The 19,784-nt window shown below is 45.4% G+C and overlaps 1 protein-coding gene across 1 annotated transcript in view; it reads right to left on the bottom strand.

The window, feature by feature from the left end:
* Positions 1-19,784, bottom strand: part of SYNE1 (spectrin repeat containing nuclear envelope protein 1) — a 982,166-nt gene that overhangs the window by 320,294 nt on the left and 642,088 nt on the right. Inside the window, 1 exon segment of the mRNA XM_030198470.1 lies at positions 16,688-16,882. Within this exon segment, the coding sequence (XP_030054330.1) occupies positions 16,688-16,882 (195 nt within the window).

The raw sequence follows: 19,784 nt of genomic DNA, 5'->3' as shown, positions 1-19,784 counted from the left end.
CATAGAGAAGTCGTCCCATCCCCTTTATCATTTTCGTCGCCCTTCTCTGCAACTTTTCTAATTCCACTATATGGTTTTTGAGATGCGGCGAGCAGAATTGAACACAATATTCGAAGTGCGGTCGCATCATGAAGCGATGCATTATAACATTCTCATTTTTGTTTTCCATTCCTTTCCTAATATACCTAACATTCTATTTGCTTTCTTAGCCGCAGCATCACACTAAGCAGAAGGTTTCAACGTATCATCAACGACGACACCTAGATCCCTTTCTTGGGACTCCTAACGTGCATCATTTTGCACTTGCTCACATTAAACGTCATCTGTCATTTAGACGCCCAGTCTCGTAAAGTCCTCTTATAATTTTTCACAATCCTCCCGCGATTTAACGACTTTGAATAACTTTGTGTCATCAGCAAATTTAATTACCTCACTAGTTACTCCCATCTCTAGGTCATTTATAAATATGTTAAAAAGCAGCGGTCCCAGCACAGACCCCTGTGGAACCCCACTAACTACCCTTCTCCATTGAGAATACTGACCATTTAACCCTACTCTCTGTTTTCTATCTTTAACCATTTTTTAATCCACTATAGAACACTACCTCCTGTCCCAAGACTCTCCAATTTCTTCTGGAATCTTTCATGAGGTACTTTGTGAAACGCCTTCTGAAAATCCAGATACACAATATCAACCGGCTCACCTTTATCCACATTTGTTCACCCCTTCAAAGAAATGTAGTAGATTGGTGAGGCAAGATTTCCCTTCAATAAATCCATGTTTATTTTGTCTCATTAATCCATGCTTTTGAATATGCTCTGTAGTTTTGTTCTTAATAATTGTCTCTACCATTTTACCCGGCACCAGCGTCAGACTCACTGGTCTATAATTTCCCGGATCTCCTCTAGAACCTTTTTAAAAAATCAGCGATCACATTTGGAAACAAAGTTCTCCATTTATCCACAGAAAAAATACAACTCAAACGCTAAAACTTAACTATTCACTCTGTGTTCCTTGGTTTTTCAGATTTAGGAAGCCAATAATTCTAACAACGTAGGAAATTTTTACACTGTGATGTAGTATTTTGTGGTTGGTGTTTCCTTTATGTATATAGCCTTCTTTCATTTTCTTTTCACCCTGTCCTTTTCTGTTTGATTTTGTAATTCTTTTCCTCTTTCCCTTTTAGACTGTATATTGCTTGAGGCACTGGTTAATCAAATGCTCAATAAACTAAGCCAGAAGTGCCAGCCTTCCCTATACTACAGCCAAATATGCCTCAGCTCTACTCTGTAGAGGCTGCTTCTCCATGCCTATGTATCCTTTGGCAACCCAGCTTAGACCCTCATCAGTGGTCCCAGTCAGTGCCCAATTGTGAGCTCTTTTTTTGAAGCTGGTTTTATTGAACCTATCCATGCATTGGTAAGTTAAGGCAGTCTATTCATTTCACATGGGTCATATTTTAAGGTTTTTAATGACTTTAGCAGAACTGGATTCAGTAGCCACTAAGTGAAAGGCTCTGTAGCCTTCTGCCAATTTTCTTGGACCATCCACCACACCCCCTTTAGTTTTCTTGGCAAAACTCAGTCTGCCTACTGCAATTGTGTTTACCATGTTAGTCCACTTGAGTGCCCAGAAATAAAAGTTAACAAAAGCAAAGAAAAAAAATTACAAATGATGCCTTGTTATTGCTCTAACAATTCATTTCTTGAGAGAAGGAGAAATTAGGACTTACCTGATAATTTTCTTTCCATTAGTTCTTCACACTATTCCAGGACGAGTGGGTAGTTATGTCCATCGACCAGCAGGTGGAGATAGAAAACACAGAACTGAGCACCACTACATAGCTCACTGCTAACAGCTCAGTTCCTCAGTATCAGTCCTCAAGCAAGGAAGAAAGAACGCCCAATCAGGAGCATGGTCAGCAACCAACACATCCAGCCCCAAGAACCAACCGAAGACAAGGCCCCTGGAAGACAGGATACAAAGACAGTGCATAGAGCCACCAATGAGGGCTTCAAACCATGGGAGGGTTCTTGGAATAGTGTGAAGAACTAATGCAAAGAAAATTATCAGGTAAGGCCTAATTTCTCCTTCCATTACTTTCATTCCCACTATTCCAGGACAAATGGGATGTTCAAAAGCTATCCCTACGAGGGTGGGAAGCCGAACCTGTCACAAGCAGAACCAACGCCCCAAATGCAGGCACTGCCTGTGTGGCCCCCGCTATACCATAATGCTTACTGAAGGCAAGCATAGAAGCCCACGCCTCTGCTCTACAAATATCCATCAGAGAAGACAACAAAGCCTCTGCCCAAGACGTCACATGCCTAGGAGAGTGTGTCTTCCAACCAGAGGAGGAGAATAGCCTCCAAGAATACAGGCCGAGACCACGACCACCTTCACCCACCAGGCAAAGGAATCCTTGGATGACATGAGACCCAACTGCTGTTTACCAAACTGCACAAAAGGTCTATACGAAAGGTGGAAGACATTGGGAACCTCGAAAAAACAAAAGGGAGCCCTGCGAAAGTCCAGAAGCATGCACAAGGCATATAGCTGACTAAATAAAAAGAAACCAACAAGCCACTCAGACAAGAAGGACGGTACTGCCCGAAACGAGACCCCGCCTCCTAAACAAAAACAGAGATAGGGTCCTACTAAGGAGGAGCCTGAAGTTGCAAGAAGCAATGAGCCAACGGTAGCGCCCCCATAGCACCGAGTTCTACGTGAAAACTATCAGGATCACCTAGCGACAGGGCACCCGAAGGACCAGCATAAAATCCCATTCAGAAAAGGCACACGAAGAGCAGCATAAGCAACTCACACCTCTCTGAAAGCGAATCTCAACGTCTTGCAAGGTTCCGCGTTAGGAGTTACGGATCAAGAAAGGGATCTGGGTGTCGTCGTCGATGATACGCTGAAACCTTCTGCTCAGTGTGCTGCTGCGGCTAGGAAAGCGAATAGAATGTTGGGTGTTATTAAGAAGGGTATGGAGTCCAGGTGTGCGGATGTTATAATGCCGTTGTATCGCTCCATGGTGCGACCGCACCTGGAGTATTGTGTTCAGTACTGGTCTCCGTATCTCAAAAAAGATATAGTAGAATTGGAAAAGGTACAGCGAAGGGCGACGAAAATGATAGTGGGGATGGGACGACTTTCCTATGAAGAGAGGCTGAGAAGGCTAGGGCTTTTCAGCTTGGAGAAGAGACGGCTGAGGGGAGATATGATAGAAGTGTATAAAATAATGAGTGGAATGGATCGGGTGGATGTGAAGCGACTGTTCACGCTATCCAAAAATACTAGGACTAGAGGGCATGAGTTGAAGCTACAGTGTGGTAAATTTAAAACGAATCGGAGAAAATTTTTCTTCACCCAACGTGTAATTAGACTCTGGAATTCATTGCCGGAGAACGTGGTACGGGCGGTTAGCTTGACGGAGTTTAAAAAGGGGTTAGATAGATTCCTAAAGGACAAGTCCATAGACCGCTATTAAATGGACTGGAAAAATTCCTCATTTTTAGGTATAACTTGTCTGGAATGTTTTTACGTTTGGGGAGCGTGCCAGGTGCCCTTGACCTGGATTGGCCACTGTCGGTGACAGGATGCTGGGCTAGATGGACCTTTGGTCTTTCCCAGTATGGCACTACTTATGTACTTATGTACTTATGTAAGAGCCGCTAAAGAAGAGGTCTGCCAATGACCCTGAAAGCAAGCCAGGGCTACTACTGGAACCCAGCGCTAGCCCTTGATACTTCTTCCTGCAAAAATGCCAGGAAATGGCCCAGGGAGGAAGCAAAGTACTGGCAGGCGCCGAGAAAGAAGAGCACTTCCTAGCCTGCAGCAGGGAAGCCACAACAGAATCCAATAATCCTTTTTCCTCAGCCGAGCCCTCTCAAAGGCCAGGCCGTAAGACCAAAGGGAGAAGAATCCTCCATGTCCACCAGGCCCTGACGGAAGAACCTCGAACCTGAAGGAAACGCAGTAGCTCCCCAACTAGGAGCTTCACGAGATCTGCACAGCACTGGAGCCGTGTCCAGGCTGGAGAATAGGAGCACTGTATCCCGAAGGCCTGCCACTCTCCCCCCACTCCCAGCCTAACTTCGGCACGGGGGAAGGCATACGGAAGTCCCTTTGCTCAGACCCAGAGAGTCCTCTTCCCTGAGATGGCTGAAGAACCAAGGAACTGTGACATAGGAATAGGCCAAAAGAACTAAGCCCCATCGACCAGTTCTAACGGCTCAACCGACAGCTCCCACTCGCTGGAAGTCCGAGCGTGCCTGCTAAGAAGGTCTGTCCCCACATGAGGGACTCCCCCCCCCCCCCAAAAAAAAAAAAAAAAAAAACAGCCGAAAGGCACAACAGGTGTCTCTCTGCCCTGGCCATTAGCCACCTGGGCTCCATAGCCAGCAGACTGCTAGGAGTCCCCTCCTAGCTAGTAGAAGAGGCCAGTACCATAGCAATGTCCGAAAAGGCCCAAACCAAAGCATTCCCAACAGCGTGACAAAAAGCCTCCAGAGCTTAGTGCACCACTCACAGCTCCAGAGGATAGAAGGCCAATGTGCCTCTACTGGAGACCAAAAGCCTTGTGCCAGGGGACCCCTGCAAAGGGCCCCCCAGCCCAAGAAACTGTCATCCATAGACCCCACTTCCCAAGGCAGGAGCGGGGAGGGCCTCCCTAGGGTCAACGACTGGGGAAGCCGCAACCACCTTAGCTCTGTCTGACCGCCAGGGGCAAAGAAACCAGAAGCTGTAACCCTCTGAAACCGGAGACCAGTGGCTGAACAGGGTCCTATAAATTGGCCGCATCAGAGAGTAAGGTACCACTTTCAGGGCTGCTGTCACAGAACTGAGGACCTGTACGAAATCCCAGGCTGAAAGCTGGGAACAAAGCAGAAGCGAAGAATCCAGTGCGCTAACTTAAAGTGCCGTCCCTCTGTGAGAAACATTCAAGCTCACAGGGAATCAAAAAGAACACCTAGATGCTCCAAGTTGGTGCATGGCGCCAGCCACCCCCACTGAAATTGAACACCTAAACCAGAAAAGAACAAAACAGGAGGCGAACCATTGTTGAAGGGGCCTCCACACAGGCTTGGCAAGAGGAGGCCCGGAGTAGCCAGCTGTCCAAGTGCAGGAGGAAACGAAACCTCAGTCTTCGCAGAAAGACCGCTACGTGCACGACCTAGGAAAAGGTCCCCGGGCCCACGAGGAGACCAAATGGCTGGGACCGGAACTGGAAAAGAACCGCAGGAGCAGCCACAGAGGGGAAGGTAATTACACCTCCCTGGTCTCAAGAGCAGAGAGAACTCACTCTCTGAACGGATGGGAGCACCGACCTCAGGGTCACCATCTGAAAACGGACACGGGTGAACCCCTTGAGATCCAGATTGGGTTGCACTGCTCCAGTCTTCCTGGGAATACCAAAATAGGAGGCGAATAGACCAGACCGCGCTCGGCGGGAGGGACGGGAACAATAGCCTGAAGGGCCAGCAGCCCCTCAACTGAGCTTCTGCTCTGAGCTGCCAGAGGCCCCCTGACAAGGAGACTGTAAGAAGAGAGGAGCTACCGGGAGGGGAGAGCTCCAAATGGAAGCCATCACCCAGAATAACCAGCGCCAGAGCTGAGGAAAAGGTAGACCACATATCCGGAAAGGCCTGAAGCGGCCCCCTGTAGGCCCGGATGGACCAGCCGGCCTGACTACATTGGGATTTCCGGGAGACAGCAGCTACGCTGAGTGCCCTGCCGGCTCTCCATACCCAGAAGGAAGATTGCCGAGCCAGAAACCGAGCCCTCTGGCCAACGGTCTGACGACCAGACCTACACATGGAGCTGTCACGCAACAGGGCACCTGCCGAGCCTGCAAGGCAAGCAGAACAACAGCTCCTGAACCAAATTGCTGAGGTCATTCCCAAGAGAAATGTGCCTTAAAAGGGTAACCTGACCACGCAGGCCTTGGAAGTGGCAACCGCCACCCATGGCCACAGCCAGAACCGACGCATCGTGGAGAGTGTCAATGGCATGCCTGTAGCTGAAACACTAAGAATGACATACACTGTGGCTATCAGACAGGCTAAGCCCGCCTCCATCCAGGCAGCCCGGGGACTGCCGCAGGAAAAGGGACTGCTGATACCACTGCAAACAGACCTGTGCCACCAAAGGGCTACAAATAGAACCTTGCAGCTCCAAAGCAATCACCTCAGAGTGCGCTGCAAAGTCCGTTTCGGCTACCTATCCAGCAGATCCCTCAAGGCAAGGCCGCCAACCACCGAGAGGGTAGTATTCTAGGTGACTGCAAACACCGAGTCCAACTTAGGTAACGGAACATCTCCTCCTTCTGGCACCAGAGAAAAAGGACAGGCCACAGTCCTCCCAACCTGTAGGCCTGTGTCAGACGCACACCACACTGCAGCACGCAGGACCCGAATGTCCAGGTGAACGGGTGAACACCCTGGACAGGCCCCTGAGACCCTTCATAAGGCTAGCCGCCTGACTACCTTCTGGAAACTCCCCAAGGGAGCGCTGCAAGTGCCTCTGAAATCAGGGGGCCGCCTCCTAGCAGCCCAACTGCAACGAAATCTGAGACTGTCTCCACGGGGCAGCAGTCACGATCCCCTGTGAACAGGCAGAGAGATCCCCATCTCCTCTCTCTCTCTCTCTCCCTGGAGCTGCTAGATCTGCTGAAGAGGATCCTAGCACCAGCCCAAGGCCTGGTGGAGCAGGCGAAGGGCTGGCCCTGTCCCAGCCCCCCCCCCGAAGGGACCACCCCCGCCTGCGCGGAGCCTTCACTTCTGCCGAGAAAATCAAAATGGCCACCATTACCACCTTCTTCTGAGGCAAAGCGCCGAGGCCCTGCACCAGGGACCAGAGCCAAAAGAAACGCGCTGCTGTGACCAAGCGCGCCCTGTATGTGCGAGCCCCGAATCAGCTCCTCCACTCAAGAACTGGACTGCACACAGTGCAGCAGCCCGAGGAGGAACACCGCCCACTCCAAGTCGGGCAAGCAGGTCGCAAACTAAGTGGGGGCTGCCATGGCCAGACACCGCCGTAGCGGGAATACGTGGCACACCGTGCTACACACCCACTTTTTTTTTTTTAAACCAGAGCTCAGCACAAATAAGCAAAAAACCTCTCTCTCTTTTTTTTTTTTTTTTAATTGCACGTTCAGGTTGACTAAGCAGTTTCCTCTCTTGGAGAAATCACAGTCTCTTTGTCTCTGCCAAAGACCTCAAGGAGCAGTAGTGAAATTTGAACCAGGCTCCCCTGGTTCTCACTCCACTGATCTAATCATTAAACTGCTCCTCCACTTCCTCCTTTTTGTTTTTTTTTGTACCACCAACACGCAGTGCTCCCATCGATGTCCCGAGGCCTGAAGCACAGCAGAAAGAACTCGCCACCCTGGGTCCATGCTAACCGGGGACACAGTCACCCCTCCATCACAGCAGGGCATGGCAGCAGCACCGGCCTGCCAGACTCGCTGTGTTGCCTGCAACTCCTCATCTTCTGAGTAGACTGGTTGCTGAGCAGGCTCTCACACAGAGGAAAAACAGGGAAAAGGCACAGAACACCCCAGGGGGAAGGCACGACAGGGACCCAGCACCACCAGGTATGTCTGCTCAACTGGGAACAAGTTGACCAACTGGACCAGGAGCAAGGCCTCAGAACCAGAGACAGAGGAAGTCTGTCTATCCACCTGCTGAGCTGCTAGCAATGAGCTATGTAGTGGTGCTCAGTTCTGTATTTTCTATCTCCACCTGCTGGTCGATGGACATAACTACCCACTCGTCCTGGAATAGTGGGAATGAATGTAATGGATGAGAGTATTAGCTCCCAAAAGCTAACTAAGAAATGCATTTTTAGTCCAGTCCAATAACAGCTTAATACATTTCTTAACTGGACTCTAAGAGCTAATACTTCTTTTCTCAAGAAATGTATTGTTAATCCAGAAACAAGGCATCACCTTTCTCTCTCTCTTTTTTTTTTTTTCCTATGCATTCCAGTCAACTAACACGACAACCATGCATTTTTCCAGAACTAGTGATGTATTAAGTTAGTCCTGTAAAAAAGTATCTACAACTTGTTTGACTCTTGTTTCTACAACTCATTTTGTACTTAAGAAAACTATAAGACATAGTTCAGAATGGAAAATTAAAGAACGCACTCAATATATTTTAAATTGATTCAGGCAAGCTTTCTTTAAAATACGTTTCAATTAGTCTGACAATTTTACAGAAAATTGTGGTGCTCCACTACCAAAGTCAATGAAAAGGTTTCAAAAAAAGTCAAAACTGTTGAGTGCTCCAGGTCCAAAAGCACCAATGTTCCAATGAAAGCTGCAGAAGACTTCACAATACACAGAGGAACCAGACACACTTAATAGAGTTAGACAAATAACGTTCCATATATGAAACCAAAATGTATACATCAGCATTTGTAGTGTCTGGTACAAGATTGTCCAACTGTGATCCTTGAGTGCCACAAACTGGTTGAGGTTTCAAGATATCATTAAAGAACAGACATGGCATAAGATTAGCATTACAGCTGGGGTACCAACCATGCACATCTGTCATGTGTAACTCCCAGGGGTCTCCTATCCACCCTGTGGCTGCTTATATCCTCCAGGATTCTAGAGTTTGGTTTGTGGGACTGAACTCTTCAGTACTGGGAGATCTGCCTGCTACAGTGTGAATGGCTAGTATTTAACATACAGCTACTACCTGAGCTTGGTGACAACCCCTCTTACAACCTGGTATTTCCTTCCTTCCTTCCTTCATTCATTTAACAAACTGCTTTATGGGCATATACTTAGAAATTGTACAGTGCACTAAAGTATACAGAAGTATTTTCTTATATTCTTGTATAACATATAAAGCATGAAAATCATTTTCAATTATAAATAATCATTGGTCTGGCAGCACTAGTAAAGGAACAAATACCGGGCTGCCAGAAAACCAACAAAAAATAAGTAACACGTTCTGCAGGGTCTGCACACAGTAAATATAGAGCCAAACGTAAGAACATAAGTGTTGCCACACTGGGACAGACCAAAGGTCCATCAAGCCCAGTATCCTGTTTCCAACAACAGCCAATCCAGGTCACAAGTATCTAGCAAGATATCAGAACAGTAAAACCGATTTTAAGCTGCTTATCCTAGAAATAAGCAGTGGATTTTCCAAAGTCCATCTTAATAATGGCTTATGGACTGTTTTCTTTTAGGAAATGATCCAATATATTGGAGATGTTGGAGCTCTTGAGGAACTGCCTAAGAAACGTGTCTTCGATAAAACTTTACTTGAGTGAGAATTTTTCAACCATGTGGTGGCTGTGTGACAAAACAAAACCTTTTTTAGAGCCCTGCTTGGACAACAGTCCGTACTTGGGCTAAATGGGCTCCAGATCTAGGTAAGATTTGTACAGTTTACCTTTTGTTAACGGTGGGGATTTTTCTGTGGAAGTCCCTCTGTCTGCTCTAGTTTCAGGCCAAGGGTACTAGTGGATCCTTTCTGCTGGAAAGCAGGCAATTACTTTTCCCTTTTAGTTGAAGCTCTAAAGCAGTTAAACTCTCCATTCCCTCTGCATGACATTCCCAGAGTTCAAAACAGCCCGTGGAATTTAACTTGGTCACTGCTGGGAGAGGCTGAGTGAGTCCAGCAACTTTGTGCGAGTTTCACTAACCTGATTTAAAGGCATGCACGCCAGGATTTCTCTATAGCTACCATGCTACTAAGTCCAAAGGCAAGCAGCAAGTAGGAATGTTTCTACTTCTGGTTTTACTCCCAACTAGGAAAGCAAAACTCCAGAAATCTGGTAAGTTTTAATACTTGGCACTTTTATAAAGTCAAAGGCATAGGAACCTTTTTATAGTGAGCTGCCCCCCTTCCCCTTACATAGATCCATATTAATTAGGAATATCCTGAAACCAACCAATTGTAGCCTCAAGGAACACAGATCCCTAGCAGTAAATGTTCACTGTATGCTTTAGTCAAATTGGATCCATGCTGAGCACCTTTAAACAAGAGAGTGAGGGTGAAGACCTGACTCTTTACCACTTAGTGGAGGTCTTAGTGTTAATGATTTTTACTTTGGAATGGACAGAACTGGAATATTTTGTATGTTTGTTTAATGGATTTAATGCGTGGTGTCTGTCTTCAGTGGATATTTTCTGATTTTTGTATTGTGTTAAGATTATAGGGCCTCTTTTATAAAGCCACGCTAGCAGCTGCCGGTGTGGTTATGCCGACAAAACCCATTCACTTTGAATGGGCTCCGTCGGCACTGCTGTGCGGGAACAGCTAGTGCAGCTTGATAAGAGGCCCACAGTTTGTACACAGCTTTGGGTCGCGTGTGTGGGAGGCAGTTTATAAATGTGTTAAATATCACCAACACTCTTACCCAACCAGCCTGTAAAATTCAGTGGCAGTATCAATTAATTGTATAATAGTGATAATTGTATGAATTTAAATTTAGATTTTTAAAGTCTTCAGCACAAACAAAAATTCATTTTCTATAGTTGTATTGTTTTTTTCCAGAAAAATTGTATCGGGAATATAAATCTTGTAAGCCATTTTGGGGGTAATTCTATAGAATAGGTGTGGCACTTACAGACCCATCACATGTGTAAATGTTTAGAACAGGGGTTCTTAACTCTTTCCTCGGGACACACCTAGCCAGTCAGGTTTTCAGGATACCCACAATGAATATGCATAACAGAGATTTGCATGACCTACCTCTTAGATATGTATGCAAATCTATCTCATGAGTATTCCTCGTGGATTTATTCATCGTGGGTATCCTGAAAACCTGACTGGCCAGCTGTGTCCCGTGCACTGGGTTCAGAACCCTGGTGTAGAATAATGGCATTCATGCACGTATATGGCAGGATTCCACCTAAGCGTTACTCTGCAAATACCCTCTTAACTTATATTTCTAATGCTGGGGCTTTAATGCAAAGTCTGAGTCTGAATTGTGGAGAGATACTGTAGATGATCTATACTCATATTTTTATTTCAAGTGACAGCATCTTTTAACTCCTTAGTTATTTGAGGGAATTTTTAATGTACACTTGGAGGACAATATGGACCCAAAGGCCCAGTCCGTTTTATGTTTTTTGGACAACTCTGACCTGAAACTTCTAAACATTGGCAGTACACATGTTGCAGGTCATATGTGCTGGTCTTTTACATCTTACATTTTCACTCTTTTTTGCAGAAGTAAAATGCATATTTTTATGGCCACCTCCTTATAAAAATGTCCTTTCATAATTCCATTTTTCATCTTTTCTGCTGGGCTTCTGAAAAGGAACAACTGACCAACTCTGATTCATAGCTGATTCAAAGTGGGATGAGAACAGAGAAACTTTAAGCTAGGAAATGTCAAGAAGAATGGATTTTGTTTCCTTTAGTTTCCCACTGAATTATCTACTTTCATTCTCTGATAATATTTTAGACAATCTTCTGATAGTACTTGGGAACTTCTGATAATTAAGCTTCCAGAGCTGTATTGTGCCTACAGGATATTAGTTTGGCTTACATCTGTTTAAGTGAACTGCTGAATCAGACCAAGGTCCATCAAATCCTGCATCCTGTCTCCAACGCTATCTGGGAAATCCCAAAAAGTAGATCTATTTGGCCATAGTTAATTTCCAGGGATGACCAGTGGCTCCCTCAGATCACACAATGATGTCTCCAATGTAATTTCTGTTCCTCTCTTCTCCGCCTTTCTCATGTGCTCTTTGGATTGCCCGCTCTTTCTGCAACAAACTTTCCTATATCCACGACCTCTTTTATTTCTCATACTCTCCATCTGCTTGCCCTAACTGAGACTTGGGCTTTGCCTTGAAAGACTCTGCTTCAGCTGCAGCCCTGTGTCATGGAGGTTACTTTTTCTCCCATATTCCTCGCCCGGATTGCTACGGAGGTGGTGTCAGGCTACTACTCTCACCCTCTTGTAGATTTCAACCTCTTCTTCCACCTCAGTCTCACTGCTTTACTTCCTTTGAAGTCCACTCATCCGTCTATTCAGTCCTCTACCTCTCTGAGTAGTAGTCATTTATCGACACCCTGATAAGTCCCTTTCTTCCCTTCTCACTGACTTTGACTTCTGGCTTTCCTTCTTTCTTGAACCTTCATCTCCTTCCCTCATTCTTGGGGATTTTAACATTCATGCCAATGATCCCTCTGACTTATGCTTCTCAATTTATCGCTTTTAACATTCCTCTTTCAATCTTCAATTGTGCTCCACTACTCCCACTCACCAGAATGGCCACTGTGTTAATCTTATTTTTTCTGCTCACACTCCAGTTTTTGTACCTCCAGCTCTTCCTCTCTCTAACCATCATCTGATAACTTTCATACTTAAAAAACACCCCCTCCAGTCCCATCCAATCCCTACCAATATATTTAGGAATCTTCAGGCTATTGACTCTTCTACTCTGTCCTCCAGTGTTTCAAACCTCCTATCAACCACTATATTATCCAAGTCTGTCAATGAGGCTGTCTCTTCTTATAATATTATTCTCTCCTCTGCTCTGGATACTCTTGCTCCTCCCATTTCCCGTTCTGTAAGGCATACCAAACTCCAGCCTTGGCTGACCTCTAGAATCTGCTACCTGCGTTCCTGTGACAATCTGCTGAATGCCTTTGGCTGAAATCCCATGCAGACTTCATACATTTCATATTCTTGCTGACCTCCTTCCAGTCTTCTCTTTCACTTGCCAAACAGGACTACTACATCCAGTTGACAAACTCTCTTGGCTCTAACCCTCGATGTCTCTTTGCCACACTGAACTATCTCCATAAAATGCTTTCACCTCCAACTCCCCCTTCACTTTCATCCCAGACTCTGGCTGAGTACTTTCATGATAAGGTTCACAAGATTAACCTTGAATTCTCAACCAAGTCACCTCCACCTCTCCTTCCCCCAAGTCCATTCTGTCAACCTTTCTTCAACCCCTGCCTCCTTTTCTGAAATCACTGAAGAGGAAACTGCACATTTTCTTTCCTCCTCCAAACTAACTACCTGTTCCTCTGATCCTATTCCTACCCATCTACTTAGAAGGAATGACAGTAGGAGAGAGAGTGCTGTCATATCCTCAAGTCTTTCACTTTCCACTGCAACTGTTCCTGATGCCTTCAAACATGCAGGTTATACCACTCCTCAAAAAACCTTCACTGGACTCAACCTGTCCTTCCAACTATTGCCCCCATCTCCCTCCTTCTTTTCCTATCCAAGATACTTGAACATGCTGTTCACCGGCGTTGTCTTGACCTTTCATCTCAAGCTACTCTTCATCCACTTCAATCTGGCTTTCGCCTGATTCATTCAACTGAAACAACCCTTGCTAAAGTCTCCAATGACTTGATCCTGGCCAGATCCAAAGGTCTCTATTCTATCCTCATCCTTCTCAATCTATCTGCTGCTTTTGACACTGTTGATCACTGCCTACTCCTTGATACACTGTCCTCACTTGATTTCAGGACTCTGTTCTTTCCTGGTTTTCTTCTTATCTCTCCCACTGCACTTTGTATATACTCTAGTGGATCCTCCTCCATTTCTATCCCACCATCAGTTGGCGTACCTCAGGGCTCTGTCTTGGGACCTCTTTGTTTTTCTCCATCAATACTTCTTCCCTTGGTGCTCTGATCTCATCTCATGGTTTTCAGTATAACATTTACGCTGATGACTCCCAGATCTACCTCTCCACACCAGAAATTTCAGCAGGAATCCAGGCCCAAATATCAGCCTGTCTGTCTGACACTAGTGCCTGGATGTCTCGCCGCCATCTGAAACTAAACATAACCAAGACCGAGCTTCTTACCTTCCCCCTAAACCCACCTCTCCTCTTCCCCCATTCTCTATCTCTGTGGATAACACTATCATCCTCCCTGTCTCATCAGCTGGTAACCTTGGGGTTATTTTTGACTCTTCTCTCTCTTTCCCTGCACATATCCAACAGATTGCTAAAACCTGTCATTTGTTTCTCTATAATATCACCAAAATTCATTCTTTCCTTTCTGAACACACTACCTTATCACCTGTCACTTAAGACTATTGCAACTTGCTTCTGACAGATCTCCCACTAAGCCATCTCTCTCCCCTTCAATCTGTTCAAAATTCTGCTGCACGACTTATATTCCACCAGTGTCACTATGCTCTATTAGCCCTCTCGAGTCTCTTCATTGACTCCCTATCCGTTTCCACATACAGTTCAAACTCAGTAGAGAGTTGCACGGGGACAGAAATCTTACCCATCCCCGCCCGTCCCTGCTGGAATCTTATCCATCCCCACTGAAATCTTACCCATCCAGCCCCGCAAAAATGTAACCTAACCCATCCCCACCCGTCCCCGCAAGAATTTAACCCATCCCCACCATCACTGTAAGAATTTAATGGTACATAAAAGAAAATTCCAGTCAGCTTCCTCAGTCTATCTCTGGATTTGAGCCACAGCACTGTAGGCAAGGAAGGAATGGAAGCTGAAACTTGGAACACTCTGGTGTGCACATGTAAGATTTGTCTCTGATTTACTGGCACTGTGTGCTGAGAGGTCACCACATGCACGCGCCAGTAGGTCAGGTGACATCTGATGCTCATGCCTGTGTCAGAGCTGAGGTCTGCTCATCAGCCCGGGAGCAAAGAGTATTAATTGTAACATAGTAAGTGACAGCAAATAAAGATCTGAACGGTCCACCCAGTCTGCCCAATAGTCACACTCATTATCAATTCATGATTAAATCAATGAGTGTGATATTATATACTTGATTATGGTCTTTCTTTTGTGTTTCTGGAACACAGACCATAGAAGTCCATCTGGCCCTATCCTTATGTTCCAACTGCTGGAGTTGTCATTGAAGCCCACTCCAGTCTATGTCTCTTTTCATTTGTGGGACACAGATCGTAAAAATCTGTCCAGAACTGTCCTTATGTTCTAGCCACTGAAGTTGCTGTCTAAGCCCTTTCCAGCCCATCCTAAATCAGACTTTCATATATTAGACAGAGACCATACAAGTCTGCCTGGTATTGGCCCTAGTTAATCACAGCCAGAGTCGCCATCTAAGCATTACTTCACACATCCACAAGCATGCAGCCATTTAAGGTTAGGTTTTTTATAACCCATTCCCATGCAGCTCTCTACTCCTCAGCTTCTCAGTACCTCTCCATTCTTATTTCTCCCTACACTCCTCCCCGGGAACTCCGTTCATTGGGTAAATCTCTCATAAGTGTACCCTTCTCCTCCACTACCAACTCCAGACTCCATTCCTTTTATCTTGTTGCACCATATGCCTGGATTTCCTGAGCCAGTACGTCAAGCTCCATCTCTGGCTGTCTTCAAATCTAGGCTAAAAGCCCACCTTTTTGAGGCTGCTTTTAACTCCTAACCCCTATTCACTTGTACAGTACCCATATCTGTTTTATCATTCCCGCCTTAGTAATTCCCTTATCCGTCCTGTTTGTCTGTCCTTAGATTGTAAGTTCTTTTGAGCAGGGACTGTCTCTTCATGTTCAAATGTACAGCGCTGTGTACATGTAGTAGCACTGTAGAAATAAGTGGTGTACCTGGCTAGGAATATATTGTAGATTTTACCACTACTACTACTAATCATTTCTATAGTGCTACTAGACATATACAGCACTGCACACTTTTATATGCAGGTACTTTCTCTGCCTCTAGAGGGCTCACAATCTATGCTTTTGTACCTGGGGCAATGGAGGGTTAAGTGACTTGCCCAAGGTCATAGGCAGCTGCAGTGGGAATCGAACCCAGGTCACCAGGCTCAAAGCTCGCTGCACTAACTATTAGGCTACTCTTCCTGGAAGTTGGCAAAATCCCTTTTGAACCATACTTTGTACGATTACTAGCATATTTGTTACTGCTGTAATTGTCTATTGCCTATGTTGGACTTATTCTTGCTGTACACCACCTTGAGTGAATTTATTCAATAAGGCGGTAAATAAATCCTAATAAATAAAAATAATAAATATAGAATGTGTTTGCAAGAGGGGGTGAACCCATGAGCGTGGCTCCCACTTGTGCCTAACTTACAGAATACTGCAAATTATGCACATCAGAGATTTATGCATGAGCTCTATAGCTGGCATAAGTACTCCCGCCTATCCTTGAAGTGTGTATATATACCTGGTTAGGCTAGTATTCTATAAAGATAGGTGATTATGTTCCTTATATAGCATAGGTTCTTACCAAGGGCCCCCTTATAGAATTGCTCTTATGCAAGCCAATATTGCACTAGGTCTTTGAAATGATTATTTCCAGATTTTTATTTAATTTTGCAATGCATGGTACTGGCATAGGCATATTTTCAAAGAAATCTGATGCAAAATCTGTAAAGCCAGCTCTTTTTTGAAATGTTTCCTTTTAAACCTGCAGTTGTAATCTAAGCTGCCTAAGGGGTCTATCTCTCTCCCATGGGATTTCTCCAAGTTTTTCTCTGATAAAAAAAATACATAGTACACAGGGCCTTGTGATCTCTGTAAACTGCTTCATTGACAGTTCCAGATCTAATGACTGGTATCCTGTGTAATTACAAAAGAATTAAGCAGCAGTCCTCCCAATCAGTGGATTGCTACACTGTGATGCCTGAATATACTGGTAAACCTCTGCATCAAACAAACATTTGGAACGGAAGCCACGCATTAGATAAAAAGCCATCAAGACTAGTAAAGCAGTTGTCCTTACCATAACCACAGAGGGGTGGGCTGAGGACGTTGGGAGGAGCTCCGAGTCCAGCTCCTCCATTCCTTCTGAAAGCCCTTCGACTTCCGTTACTGTCAAGAGCATTGTAGCATGCTTAGCTTTCATCGTCAGCATCTTGCACTTCGAGTTCACGGAAGCAATCTGTTCCTGGTATCCTTTGATTTTCTGAGCCAGTTCCTGGGAAAACATTTTGTGTCGGGGAAACACAGTAAAAAAAAAAAAAAAAGGACAACGGAATTAGTAGCAATCCATCTTCCTCCAGGAAAGCGGGCTGGCTAGCTAAGCTTCTGTGAACCTAGCCAATGAAATCGCAGCTGCCTGCCCCAAACCCCCTACATCATCAGCAGCAGTAGCTGCAGGACAGGATGTTGACACTGAAAAAGGAGTCAGGCTGCAGCCCATGGCACAGCAAAAAACCACAAAGCAAAGACACAGACAGGAAAAAGACCTGAGAGAGCCTTCCGGGACACCGCAATTCTAGCACAAAAGATGCAAGGAGAGATCATTCCAACCAGTGTCTGCCTTGCTTTGATAGTAAAGTGAGAACAGCACAATTTAAATCTTTTATTCTATCTCAGAAAAGAGGAAAGGCGGAGAGGAGGGGGAGCGAGACTGCTGCCTGTATCGTAGTTTCCAGCAGGAGCATACAGCCATTCCTGCAATGGAAATGAGATCATGTGATGACTGAAACAATTAAAAATACTATGCTCCGCTCCCACCAGAATCAAGACAATGAGTGAAGCAAGCTGCAGAACACTACAGGCTAATAGGAAAGCTATGGCAGCAATTCCCTGCTTTAGGCTGCCTACCTTGAGAAAATAAAACAGTAAACTGTTTCGTTGAGAGACTGAGTTTAATGTACAAATATAAAATATGAACAGTGGTGTACCGTACGATGTGTGTGAGCCTCTCACAGCCCACTGTTTCAAGTAGTAGCAGGTCAGCGGTCAGTGCTCAGAACTATGACAGCCAACCACCATTAAATATATCAGTTTGTAAAGTAGTGCCTGTGAGTTAGTCCCTGCCAAAGTTTGCAAAACACATCAAGTCACAATCATCATACTGGCAAAAATGAACAAATGTAATTAATATATGTTGTAAAGAATTTTCAGCTTTGAGAATACGGAAAGACTAATGGAGAAGACCTAAAAACTTAATTTGACACTCCTGTGAAAAAAAAAATGTGGTCATCCAGGGATTATTCCACTGTGCTATCTAGCTATTGAATGTTATTCACAGTCTAATAATCCTTAAAATATAAATGCAAAAAAATCTGAATGCGTGAATGGAACAGACTTGGTCACAGGCAGAACGTAAGAACAATTTGAATTTAGCTTGATTCAAGCCTGTCAAGAAATGTAAATTTTTCCCAGGTATGCAAAAATTTAAAGTGATACTATTTAGCAGTGGTCAGACTTTGTCTTTAAAAGAAGTTAATAGAATTGGCTTAAATTTGCAGAAGATTTGCATGTCCAAAGTGATAGGCAAAAAGTATTGAAAGCGATGAGGGCAATTCTATAACAGTCCCCTCATTATTCAGCAGGTGGAGGTCAGCTTTTTAAAGAGCTGAGCATCACTAGATAAATTAGACCTGAATATTCAATGCCAGGTCATGTCCTGACACGGACATAGAATCCCTCTAACGGTCCAACCCAATTCCATTAGCATACTGCCCCTTACATAAGCTGATTCCTAGCAGTAGTGTGGGGTCATCGCTGCAATTCTGGAACCCTGAGCCAGACATGGGGGGGGGGGGGGAACGGCTCTCATCTTGGCTCACGACCCAAGGATCATATCTAGGTTAGTCCAGGGGAGTGAAGTGGGGTTCTGGAGCATATGGGGGTGTGGGTTCAACAAATGGGTGGGGCTTAACTTTGGGGGAGGGACATATTTTGGATTGGTGAAGTTCAGAACAGGAAAGGTCATTTTCCACAAAACAAAAGTCTATCTTTTCCTTTTGAAAGTGCTGTTTGGAAAAATGTTTTGTGATTTTGGGGAGTAAGGGGAGGTGATCCTCGAGTCCCTCCAGTGGTCATTTGGTCATTTGGGGCACCTCTTGTGTGGAGTAGCCTAGTGGTTAGTGCAGCACACTTTGATCCTGGGGAAGTGGGTTCAATTCCCACTGCAGCCATTCATTATAAAAACCAGGTCTAGCTCAAAACGTCTAAGTTTTAGTCTTGGACGTCTTTGCTTTGTTCCGTAATTGCTGAAAGATGTCCATGTCTCAGGAACGCCCAAGTCCCGCCTTGAATACACCCCTGGCATGCCCCCTTGAGATTTGGACATCCTTCTGACGGACTTCAGAGAAAGACGTCCAAAAAGAGGTTTTGATAATACTGATTTGGACGTTTCTGTGAGATAAACGTCCAAATGCTGACTTATGTCCGCTATTCTTCAATGTTTTAAAATTTGGGCCCGGACAAAGGAGTGCTTAGCGATAGCAATATCTGGCCTGCATCAGTAGTTGGTGACCCCTACTGGAGACACCGTTCCAATGCTGTGTACTTATCAGATCTGTCAGGAGATACCTGTGATGGGAACTTTCTCAGGTGGATATTATTGGGCCAGCGTGACGATAGTGTTCACATGGTTACAGGGCTGTGCCAACACGGTAAGCGAGGTAAGCCTGGTAGGAGGGCACCATCCTCTGGGGGGCGCCCCGCCGCACCATGCTTACCTCGCCCTCTTCTCCCCAGATCCTTTTCCTTTTTTCTTTTTTAATTTACCTCTGTTCGGCGGCAGTGTAGCATTAGTGAGAAGGAGGCGGCGCTCCCCCGCCCCGACGTGTCAGTCTTCCCTTCGCTCACTGTCCCGCCTTCTTCTGATGTCATTTCTGATGTCAGAAGAAGGCGGAAGTGAGCGAAGGGAAGACTGACACGTCGGGGCGGCGGAGCGCCGCCTCCTTCTCACTAACGCTTCGCTGCCGCCGGACAGAGGTAAATTTAAACAAAAAAAAAAAAGGAAAAGGATCTGGGGAGAAGAGGTGGGTAGTGTAGCGATCGTTTTCGGGGGGGGGGGGGGCAACTGCAGGGGGGCGCTGGAGACCCTAGGCACGGCCCTGCATGGTTATATGACAAAA

This window comes from Microcaecilia unicolor, chromosome 3 (genome assembly GCF_901765095.1).
Source record: "Microcaecilia unicolor chromosome 3, aMicUni1.1, whole genome shotgun sequence".
Taxonomy (NCBI): domain Eukaryota; kingdom Metazoa; phylum Chordata; class Amphibia; order Gymnophiona; family Siphonopidae; genus Microcaecilia; species Microcaecilia unicolor.
The sequence above is the reverse complement of the archived record's forward strand: the minus strand, read 5'-3'. Positions and strand labels throughout refer to the sequence as shown.